We start from the raw sequence: 12,211 nt of genomic DNA, 5'->3' as shown, positions 1-12,211 counted from the left end.
AAATTAAATAATTTTTTAATATATAATATTTTGAATCCATACTTAAAAAATTATGTATAAAATCATAAATCCAACTAAATAATAGGTCTACTTCTTAATAAAGTTAAAAAATTTTATTCAATTATGGTTCATTTGTGATTTTTTTTTATTTCCTTTGCTTGAATTTTGAAAAATATTCATTAATCAAACATGAATATAAATTTAAAAATACATATTTTTTAAATTTATTTTAATTACTTTAATTGAATTAAATTTATTTAACTTTGATATAAAATTATACATTTTTCATATGATAACTAATATTATCATAGCTTTAAGTGTACAAGATTATTTGGCAAGAAAAAAACAATTGAAATTAAAAAATAATTTGTGACTTTTGAAATAACATTATAATTAACTGTGATTTATATGATTTTTTTTCATTGTATTTTAATTATAAATTAATTTTAAAAATAAATAATTAGATATATATGATTTTGTTTTTCTTTTAAATTTTAAAAATTTGAATAACTAATAATTTTTAAATATATTTATTTTATAAATAACATAAATTTAAAAATTATTTTATGTATAGTTACGAAGATAAAGTTTTTTACACACATAAACTATTTATGTTTACTTTATTAAATAGATAACAAATAACTAAATTAAATGATAAATAATTTTTAACTTGCTATATTATAAATCAAATCTCTTAAAAAATGATTTCAATTATAATTAAAAAAATAATTAAAAATGCATTAATAAAGCAAGATAACTTATACATTACACGGATAGCAAAATAATAATATTGAATTTTAGATAATTAATCAAAGGAAAAGAGAATTCTAGATTTTAATTAATTAAAGATGATTGAATTCAACTATAAATATCCTTAATATCTATTTGTAACTAATCATTAAAAGGTGGATTCTCACCCCCACCTTCTTCACCAAATACCTCCCCCAAAAGTAACCCAACTGCAACACTTACTGCCACCCATGTCCTCCGCCAGCATCAACGCCACAACAATTTCAACCCCAACCCTAGACACCGAGTCCTCTGTCCTCCTCCAATCCATCACCTCCCATGGAGGCTATGCTTATGCTCGCATGGCCACTTTAGCCGCTGCCGGCGACATACGCGCTGCCGAGGCGGCGCGTGAGATGGCGTGGGAGCAACTTCACTCCGGCCCTTGGCACTCCGTTCTCCCTGTCTGGCGTGACGCTTACTCTATGGCGTGCCTCCACGTGGCAAAGTTCCATTTCTCCAATGGTGAGTTCAGAGATGCTCTTAGGGCGTTGGACATGGGCATCATAATGGGCGGTCCTTTGCTTAGGAAAGATTTGGACTCGGCAATCGAAGTCGTTTCTGCCGCCAAAGCAAGACAGTATGATAACGGAGGAGCTGATGCTGACAATGAGGGTGGGGAAAAAGCAGGTTCTAGATTGCTGGTTTGTCCGGAGGAGTTAGATAAGTCCGAGGTGAGGTTTGATTTCTACATTTTTTAATTTCTTCTGCTAGTTCTTACTAAGGTGGAAATTGTTAAAGAAAGGTGATATTTATAGAAAGAAATTGGTATTCAATAATTCTTCTTCTTTGAAATGAAAAAGCATTTGTTACAATAGTATCTTATAATTAATCATAATTGGTAATTTTGTGCACTCGGATTTATTTATGTTCATAGATTTGGTTGAGCATAGTTATAATGTTAATTGGTTTATGGGTTTAGTCTAGTTTCCTTCTGGTTGTTGCTTTTGATATTGAAGTGAAAAACTATGCTTATTTATTTGAGTTTAAATGTCCAGTTGGCTGATCCCATTTATAATACTAAAGAATTTTGTATCTTTAGCCTTTTGGAGTTTAGTTTAGGTTTTGTTTCTTTTTGTTTCTCTTTTGATTTGTTTATCATGTTTGTTTGTTCATTTGAGATCTGCGTGTTTGGAGAAATGTTGAAATTGAGCAACTCTTTGAGCTTGGATCCTTTTTGTTTGTTATAAATACTATTTATAACATTTTATTGTTTTCTGAGTATATATAGATCATTTGATTCTTAGGTCGTTTACTCTTATGCCTTCAATGGGCTAAACAACCAGGATATTTTCATAGGAGTTTTACTTTTTTCTTTGTGATTAATTTGGATTTTATGCTTGCAAATACCTAGCTTTTTTTACTTCTAACTTGTTATTATATGTATTCTATTATATATTGCAATCTTTTTTCTTATTTTTATTTTGTTGAGAATGAGCAATAACCTTGACATACAGACATGTTCACAGGGAAATGGGGAAGAGTATCTTTGTAAGACACACTCACACTTACCAATTCCAAAAGGGTATAAGTTGTATTTGGGTATATTTGCTATATCTAGTGTTTGTTTTTACCGATTACTTAAGTAAAAGCAGGGTAACTCGCCCGTTTATCCTTTTTTTAGTTCTTCACTTTATATATTAATATACATATATATATGTATATAAAATTTCCTTTTAATCATTGTGATTAGCTCCTTTTTGCCATAACTTATTGTTTATGAATAGGATGGTTGGAATGTTGCTGATAAAGAGAAATTGGTATAGTAGTATGATATTTGAATTTAATGACTGATTCTGTTTCGTTTTGATCCTGTAGGTACTACGAATTTTACCAATAGGGTCCTTGTCTTCTAAGATCGTGGGAAAGAGGTCCGCCCTTTCTTTGGAGGGATTTCTACGTGACGCTTTCCTTTCAGGTTCTCCAGTTATAATTACTGATTGTATGGCTCACTGGCCAGCCAGGACAAGGTGGAATGATGTGGATTACTTAAGAAGGGTTGCTGGTGATCGTACAGTTCCAGTTGAGGTGATTAATCTTCCTATTATTGTTATGAAATTTCAGTAGAGGCCAAAGTTGCAACAATGCTCTTTTTCTACTCTGTTTCTTCAAAAAAATATTTTAAAACTCATATCTTCCTACATATATATATATATATATATATATATATATTGGTTTAAAACAGTCTTTGGCATTTTATTTTTCAATTAGTTTAAAGTTTTAAGTGTTACTCTGATTGTGGGATATTTGAGGGCATGATATTAAGTCACTTAACTGAGAATATTTACTCTGTTACCGATGTTAATTGGTTACTCCCAACATTTAAGCTAAGGTGCAGTCTATGGAAAAATTAAGAAATAAAATTGTGGAAAACTAAGAGTAAAACTGAATGTATATTGAAAAACTGCTCATAAAGAATTATACAAGCACCTTAGGTTTATATACAACTAACTAATGGGTAAATTAAGAAACTAAATCTTCCTAAACTCATCCTATAATTGAGGAATTGTCTATCCTAATTTTTTGTCCTTAATTCTAAGGATACAAATACTTAATTCTAGAGATGCAAATATAAATATACAGATTATAAGATTACAACTAGTTATGAATAAGTGTTTTCCCACACTTCCCTTCAAGCTGGAGAATAAGTGTTTTCCATTCTCAGCTTGGAAATAATTTCTTGAAATGTTGCACTGCTGAGATCTTTAGTCAACATATATGCAAGTTGACGCTTGGTTGATGCATGTGGTGTACAAATCAACCCACTGTCTAGTTTCTCCTTTATGAAATGCCGGTCTACTTCAATATGTTTTGTTCTGTCATGTTGCATAGGATTGTGTGTAATGGTTATTGCAGACTTGTTGTCACAGTAGAGTCTCATTGGTTTATCCCACTTGATCTTCAAGTCTTCTAGGATAATCTTTAACCATAGTGGTTTGGAAATTCCTTGAACCATTACTCTGAACTCTGCTTCAACACTTGATCTGGCTATCACATTCTGTTTTTAACTCCTGTAATTCACAAGATTACTACCTAGAAAAGTGTTGTAGCCTGAGGTGGATCTTTTTTCAGTTACTGAACTTGTATAATCAGCATCTGTATATACCTCTAGATTAGCCCCAAATTTCTTTTGAATAAGATACCTTTTCCACAATTGGCTTTCAAATAGTGCAATACACGGTAGATAGCCTATAGGTGCACTTCTTTAGGACTATGCATAAATTGACTTATCACACTCACAGCATATGCTATATCAGGTCTAGCATGTAAAAGATAAATGAGTCTTTCAACTAATTTCTGGTACATCTCTCTATCTATAGCAGCATTTTCATTAGTTTTTCCAAGTTTATTATTTTGACCTATAGTGGTATTTGTAGGTTTACATATGAGCTTCGTAGTTTTCTTCAAAAGAATTATCACATATTTCAGTTGTGAGTTGAACATACCATGTCGTGAATGAGCTACTTCAATTCTTAGGAAGTATTTCAATCTCTCCAATTCTTTTATTTCAAATTCTCTAGCCAAACATTGTTTTAAAGGTTTTTTCTCTTTTTCATTATCTCTGGTTACAATTATATCATCAACATACACTAATAGAACTGTGACTCCACTTGAATTAGAGTGCTTGATAAACAATGCGTGATCTTCTTGACTCTGCTTATATCTCATTACTAGCATCACTTTGGCAAATCTCCCAAACCAAGTCTTAGGAGACTGTTTAAGGTTATATAAAGCCTTTTTCAACTTGCATACTTTATTTGCTTCTAGATAACCTCCATATCCTGGTGGAAACTTTATATATATTTCTTCTTCCCAATCACCATGTAGAAAAGCATTCTTTACATCAAATTGTTAAAGTTGTCAATTGTAATTTGCAGCCAATGATAACAAAATCCTAACTGTATTCATCTTTGCAACTAGAGCAAAAGTTTCATGATAATCTACTCCATAAGTTTGAGTGTAGCCTTTAGCCACCAATCTAGCTTTATACCTTTTAATAGTACCATCCATCTTGTATTTTATAGTGAAAACTCATTTACATTCAACTGGATTTTTTCCTTTAGGCAACTCTACCAGTTCTCATATCCTATTTTTCTCTAAGGCCTCTATTTTTACTTTCATGGCCTGCCTCCATTTCTCACTAGATAATGCCTTGGATATTGTAGTCGGAATAGAAATAGTGTTTAGGCTCATAAGAAAATTTTTGTGAAATGGTGAGAATTTTTCAAATGACACAAAATTAGAGATTGGGTATTGTGGATGCTTAGTACATTCTCTGATTCCTTTCCTAACGGCAATAGGCAAATCATAATCACTAGTTATAGTTTTAGGAGATTCATGCTCATTTTGAGAAACAGAGTCAAAGACTGTAGTTACCTCTTTTCTACGGTTAGGATCATGTTCTTGGACTTGCACTGGTTCAGGATCTGGAACTTTTCTTCTTGAGTACACCTGTAATTCCTTCATAGAATCAAAAACAATATTAGTCTTTGTCACATCTTATGTGTTTGGAATGGGTTCAGACTCAAATTCAGTGTTTGACTTGGACTAAAAAGAAATAGGTTTAGACTCAGAAGAATTAATGGGTGAAAATGTTAAAGAGTAGGACAAGTCAAGCAAAAAGAAGTTTTTATCCTTATCTTCCATGAATGAAGTCTCCCCCTAAAGATAAGGTTGAGTAAAAAATGGTTTATTTTCTTCAAAAGTGATATTTGCAGACACAGAATTTTTTGGTAGGAGGATGATAGCACTTATATCCTTTTTGAGTTGATGAATACCCCACAAAAATGCACTTAATTGCTTTAGGATCCAACTTTCTGTTATTATGACTGTAAACATGAACAAATGATGTACAATCAAATATCTTAGGTGTGAAGTTGTTTTTGGTATTAAAGTTAGGATAGAATTGTGAGAGTAGTTCCATAGAAGTTTTAAATCCTAAAACCCTTGAAGGAAACCTATTTATAATGCGTGTGGCAGTGAGAATAGCTTTCCTCAATAGGATTTGGGTACGTTTGCTTAAAAAAGTAAAGCTTGGGTTGTAGCTAGTAAATGATTATTTTTCCTCTCTGCCACTTTATTCTGCTGTGAAGTATTAATACAAGATGACTCATGTATAATCCTTTCATTTTGGAAATAGGTAGATAAACTTTGGTTGAAATAGTCTCTTGTATTATTTGACCTAAATCTCTTGATTTTCACTTCAAATTGATTTTGGATTATGTTTTGGAAGCTTTAAAACACACTATTCATAACAGATTTGGATTTAAGTAAAAATATCCAAGAGATCATAGTACAATCATCTATGAAAGAAACGAACCACCTTACACAAAGAATATTAGGAATTGTAGGACCCCATATGTTACTATGAATCAAGTAAAAATGAGTTGAATTTCTTTTATTGCTAACTAGAAAAACACACGACTATGCTTTGCAAGTTCACAAACGTTACAATGAAAATTTTCGGTATTTAATCCTTTGAACAAAAAGGAAACATGTTTTTCAAAGTTCCAAAAGAAAGATGTCCAAAACGAAAATGATAAAGCTAAATTTTGTCTTTATTGGGAGATTTTTCAAAAAGAAATGATAAAGGTAAACTATTCTTGATATTATTTGTGTGGTTTGATGTCTTAAGATAGTATAGTCCATCATTCTCCTTAGCAAGTCCAATCCTCTTCCTCGTACTCTGGTCCTAAAATTCACAATAGAAAGGATAAAAAGTTATTTTGCAGCTCATGTCTCTGGTATGTTTTTATATAAATATCAAATTAGTAGACAATCTTGGAACATGAAAAATATTTTTAAGAACAAAGGAGGGATTAATTTGAACATCTCCTAATCCTGCCACTGTAGTAAGTGAACCATTTGCAGCAACAATTTTCTTATTACTAGGACATAGGGTATATGTACTAAATTTCTGTGAAGAATGTGTCATATGGTCTGTAGCTCCTGAATCAATGACCTAAGAACTCATAATAAGCTTAATCAAGACATTTAATCCATGAGAACCGGGAGCTTTATCTGAACTAGAGACCTTACCCAAAGACAAATCTCAGTAGGTTTTTCAAGAGTTTTCAATAGGGTTCTTAGTTTTTCAATCTCTTCTCTATCCAACTCTTTTTGTTTTTGAGACTTTTGTAGTATTCTAGTGGTTTTACCAGTTGTCACTTCTTCAAATCGAGTAGTAGTGATAGATTTTGCTATCTCTTGCATGGTTATCTTTCTCATGATTGAAATGAGTCTTGATAGTAAAGGTTTAACCAGAGACGATTCTAGGCAATTAAGGCCAAAGAGGGATAAAATAAGATTGAAAGATTTAACAAGATTTGGCTACGAAGGCCTGAAATAGAATTCAGCAATGAAACTAAAAAAGTTTTCTTCCCAAGAAGAGCCTAAAACTCTGATACCATGTGGAAAAACTAAGAAATAAAATGGTGTAGAATACTATGAATAAAACTGAATGTATATTGAAAAACTGCTCATAAAGAATTATACAAGCCCCTTAGGTTTATATACAACTAACTAGTGGGTAAATTAGGATACTAAATCTTCTTAAAACTGATCTTATAATTGAGGGATTGTCTATCCTAATTTTTTGTCCTTAATTCTAGGGATACAAATACTTAATTCTAGAGATACAAATATAAATATACAAATTACAAGATTACAACCAGCTGTAAATAAATGTTTTTCCACACAGTCTTATGTGGGTCTTGATAATTTAACGCGGTTTGCAACTCATTTGATGTATCTTACATGGATCTCGATACTTTTAGTTTGTTTCCCAAGGCAAATCATGTATTCATATGCTCATTAAGCTATTGCTCGGTTAAAGATCCTGATGCTTTATTTCTTTTGCGGATCTTGTAATTAGTTTACTCCATCATTAGGCCCCATGAGCCACATAGCTGGGAGTGGTTTACTGACTTTCAGGTTACTAAATGATGGATGTTTGAGTGTATTCATATTGAACTTTTAATCCTTAGTGGATAGAGCCTTTGTTGTCAAGTTTGTATCCAAATTTCCTTCTACACCTTGATTCTAAATTTTTAATCCATGGCAAGAACAGTATTTCAACTAGAGCTACAATGTACTTACCTTGTCACAATCAGCCAATTTAGTGGGCTCGTGCACCCAGTGTTTGCAAATATTCAAGCTTTTTTTCCCTAACCAAACCCTTTCTAATCTGTGAGTTAGCTTATGACTTTTCTCACTTCCTTGGTTGTGCTTGACTAATTATCATGTGATTAGGTGTATTTCTTGGGCAGTTTTGTAGGAAAATGATATGAGAAATGGAAGCCTTTGTGAGGTAATATGATTCTTAATAACTGTAATCCATTGAACAAGAATGGACTAAAAGCTTCAGATCTTCTCTTTGGTGGATAAATCTTTCGGAAATAGGACCATCTCAGTTGGGTCTATGATGAACCAAACAAGTTTTTTTCATTTATTCTGCAAAGATGTAAGGAGTGTCAAAACAAAAAAAGAAGTGCTGTACTAAAATCTCTTTTATAATTTTCTTGATTTCAAAAATGATTAGTTAACTGAAGGAACCTAGGGGTTGGCCTTGATGGTTTGTCAACCCACTTTAGGGGGTTGACTTCCTGCAGGGATGGGTTCTAGCCTCAGCTCCTGCATATCCAATGAACCAAAAGAATAGGTTAACTAAAGTCTTTAAAAATTGTAAAATTATTTTTATCTTTCTTACCTGTTTATTGTCACTAAGAATTCTTAGTAATGATGGAGGTTGTATTATTGAAAGCTATTTAGTTCCATTTCATTTTATTTATTTATTTATGGCAAGAATAATTGATGCAAAAATAATTACTTCCTAATTTTTAACTGACAGCTGGTAAAGTTTGAAATGCTTTTCAGGTTGGGAAAAACTACTTATGTTCAGAGTGGAAGCAAGAGCTTATTACATTTTCCCAGTTTCTTGAGAGGGTTCAATCTAATGGCTGCAGATGTAAGGTCCCCACCTATCTTGCACAGCACCAATTGTTTGATCAGGTAGTGTTTTCCTCTTTCTTATACTTTACGTTTTGGAAGATTTAATTTCACTGTTGCGTACTAAAGCCTTTACATTATTGCTAATATATAATAATGGCAGATAAATGAGTTGCGGAAGGACATTTCAGTTCCTGACTATTGTTATGCAGGTGGTGGTGAGCTGAGATCTCTCAATGCATGGTTTGGTCCAGCTGGGACAGTGACACCTTTGCACCATGATCCACACCATAATATACTTGCTCAGGTAATGTACAATCGGATGCATGCATTGCTTATTCATAATAAATTGTATAAGTTAATTGTGGTGTCCTGAAGTTGCCTTAATACCTCGTGTGGCTTAAGACAAATACTTTGGGAGAACTCTGAAGCTACCAATTTGAGACGTTGAGTGTGTTCTCCATGTTTGAGCTTAGATGATATTAGTAGTAGCTTAACTTGTCTTACCTGTGCTGCAATACATATTAATGGCTCTGACTTTTTCTCCTTTTGGTTGGGACAGGTGGCTGATTCTTCTTAAGTTTCCTATGATAACAATTTATTTTGTATACTCTAACCAATTATGCATAGACCAGTTTCAGTGTAATAATACATATCATCCTTTTGTCACCGCTTGGTTGGTTTCTGATAGATGTCCAATCTAGACGTTCTGCTCACACTTACTGAGTTAAACTATCATTTACACGCTATCTTGTGCTATTATTTTATGCATTATGTACTCATGTGTATAATAGGCATCAAATCAGTAAAGTTCTAAGTGGTTTTAGTTTTGAAAATGAGTAACTACTTACTGTTCTATTGGATCAATCACAGAAGAGAATTTCCAGTTTTTATTTAAATAATGAGTAGCAGCAGTTAAGGGCGTCCTAAAATGAATTGTTCCACTGGGATATTTTCTTCCATGATCGAGGAAATCATCTTAATCAACATTGTTGTATATTGTCATTATTGCCTTTTGATATATTTAGGTCATCATGCTTTTCATTTCTGCTTCAGTTTTGGGTCTGTTGGAGTATTTGCAAAATTGGATGTCCAGATTGCTAAATTTCATTTGGGGTCCTTAAACGCATTTAAACACATTTGGTGTGAATTAGCTTGCATGGAATTAGAAATGTTTTAATCCATTTCCTCTTCCACTTTTCCTTTTAAATAAATATAAGCAATTAAGTTTCAAATTTTAACTTGCTTTCCAGTAACCCCCAAATCATCTGTAGGGTCACATGTCTTAGTGTACATACCATGCTAAGAGACCTTCACTCAATTATCTCCTTTAGGGAAAGGGTAATAATCTGAATTGCGGTAGCACATAGCGCTTATTGAGATGTGTTATTTGCGAGCATTGATAATTCATTGGTGATGGTCCACTTTATACTTCTCTTGAGGTGTATTGCTTCAAATAGCTAATTGTAGCTCTTCACTGTTTAACATGCTTGATTATAATGACTCTGGCATGAACTTTTTTTTTTTTTTAATGGCAATTTTCTGGCAATTTTCATTTCCCTTATACTGCATTTTCTATGCGCATTGGTTGGTGGGTAGTAGGTCCTGTTTAAACCTGTCTATGGATTTAATTTTTCCTCAAATCAATATCGTGCTCCCTATTTTCAGGTTGTTGGGAAAAAGTATGTGAGACTCTACTCTGCTTCATATTACGAGGAGCTTTACCCATACAGCGAAACTATGCTCAACAACTCCAGCCAGGTAGCTGATTAGTAGTTCCCCTCTTTTGGATTGATGAACTTTACTGCAAGAGTTAACCTGATATTTTTCATGATAAACTTATATCCCAGTGATTCATCCATGTAGTCTCTTAAGACGTGCACAAACACACTCTCTCACTCAGACATGGAAACACCTTGGCTGCCTATTGAGTTATCTACTACTCTGTTGGTTAATCACCTTCGTTTTTTTTTTTTTTTTTTTTTTTTTTTTTTTCTGTTATCATGGTGAGTCCAATGTGCATATCTAGTGTCATATTAACCACCTTTTCTGGACAAGGCTTGGCCGTGATTTTAGGTTAACTTACATCTGTTATTTTTCAACTAAGTCATATTGTCTTAGATTTCTCGCTGCTATCTGAGGATGAATTTTTTCTGTTAATTTACAGCTGAGTAGACACTCCATTGATTAGGTTAGAAGAAGCTTGTCTTGTACCAATGATAAAGAAATGCTTCCTCTAATAATAGCTTTTTGTTCATAGGTGTGCTATGTTGCCTTTTTCTTTCCTAAAAATTTTGATATCTCTAACTGTTATGAAAATGTTAGGGCTGTAAAAATCAATTTGTTAGGCTGAAAGAAAACATTGTAAAAGTACTTCTGGATTCATCAAGATCTTTATAGGCCTTCATTTAAGCTGTTTATTTATCTACTTTGGATAAGTACCGCTAGTTAACTCCGTCAATAGGTCTCCTCCATTATTATGTCAGGCAGTTTAAGGGGGAGTTTTGATTCTTTCTCTCTTTTTGCCCCTTAATATTAAAAAAAAGATCATTTGTTTGAAGGTTGATCTCGACAACATAGATGAGGTAGAGTTTCCAAAGGTGCGTGACATAGAATTTCTAGACTGCATTTTAGAGGAAGGTGAAATGCTTTATATCCCACCAAAATGGTGGCATTATGTGCGATCTTTAACAACAAGTTTTTCAGTCAGCTTTTGGTGGAGCGATTTTGGAAGTTCAACGGTGTCTTAATATTGTTGTAATCTCTCCATGGTCTAATTGGACCTCATATCAAAACCATAACTGGAAAATTTACATACAGGCCGAAGAGAATAATTGATAGTATATTCTTACCTGTATACAGAGTGGGTCTACTCAAAAAGGTAATTGGTAAAATGTAATCTTTTACAATTTTGAGTGTATTAAGACTTGTAATCTGAACTTAACTCACTCTTGTTTATTGAAAGATATTATACTGAATATCTTCTTGGGCACCCTGCTTGCGTTCTCCTGAGATGTAGGTTTTTTAGAAGAATAATGTCTCACGTGGCTTTGAATTATAATAAAATATTTATTGCGATATTTGGATTTTAAGTTTTTAATGTAGCACTTAAATTATAAATTTGATAAGGTATTTAAAAGATTATTTGTCAATTGTGTGTCTAATGATGTTATAAATAATTATGATATTAATTAATAAATTTATAATTTAAATATTAAATTAAAAAATTTTAAAATTTAAATATTTTACTATAATTAAATGATCGTTTGTGACGTTAACCTTTGTAGAATGATGCTTGTCTATTAGTTGCATCAAACACCAACTTCTTTAGAAGAGAATGAGTTTAAGAGAATGAGTTTGGAAAAAGGGAATAAAATAATAATACTCATGTTTTCTTAGACTTCGGTTGACAAAAGTGGGAGCAAAGAAAATAAAGATAATAATTTTTTTTACCGAACTAATGGAATTAAGATTG

The 12,211-nt window shown here is 32.5% G+C and overlaps 1 protein-coding gene across 5 annotated transcripts; it reads left to right on the top strand.

Moving 5' to 3' along the window:
- Nucleotides 1–897: 897 nt before the first annotated feature.
- On the top strand, nucleotides 898–11,728 carry JMJD5 (2-oxoglutarate (2OG) and Fe(II)-dependent oxygenase superfamily protein). Of its 5 annotated transcripts, XM_022898553.2 has the most exons (7): nucleotides 898–1,463; nucleotides 2,608–2,817; nucleotides 8,665–8,799; nucleotides 8,900–9,043; nucleotides 10,405–10,497; nucleotides 11,298–11,336; nucleotides 11,443–11,728. In XM_022898553.2, exons 1-7 carry the CDS (start codon nucleotides 981–983, stop codon nucleotides 11,572–11,574), a joined length of 1,236 nt encoding a protein of 411 aa, XP_022754288.2. In that variant the 5' UTR covers nucleotides 898–980; the 3' UTR covers nucleotides 11,575–11,728. The 5 variants fall into 5 exon arrangements, with proteins under 5 accessions (XP_022754288.2, XP_022754289.2, XP_022754287.2 ...); XM_022898554.2 differs by lacking the exon at nucleotides 11,298–11,336; XM_022898552.2 differs by having other exon boundaries at nucleotides 11,298–11,728.
- Nucleotides 11,729–12,211: the final 483 nt, after the last annotated feature.

This window comes from Durio zibethinus, chromosome 13 (genome assembly GCF_047325235.1).
Source record: "Durio zibethinus cultivar Kanyao isolate XHJ-2024 chromosome 13, ASM4732523v1, whole genome shotgun sequence".
Taxonomy (NCBI): Eukaryota; Viridiplantae; Streptophyta; class Magnoliopsida; order Malvales; family Malvaceae; genus Durio; species Durio zibethinus.
The sequence above is the reverse complement of the archived record's forward strand: the minus strand, read 5'-3'. Positions and strand labels throughout refer to the sequence as shown.

Bases quoted from the DNA above. Each gene is read 5' to 3' on its own strand.
- JMJD5 (XM_022898552.2), top strand. From the start codon at position 981: ATGTCCTCCGCCAGCATCAACGCCACAACAATTTCAACCCCAACCCTA. The intron at 2,818-8,664 runs GTGATTAATCTT...AATGCTTTTCAG, and splicing joins ATCGTACAGTTCCAGTTGAG to GTTGGGAAAAACTACTTATG. The intron at 9,044-10,404 runs GTAATGTACAAT...CCCTATTTTCAG, and splicing joins ACCATAATATACTTGCTCAG to GTTGTTGGGAAAAAGTATGT.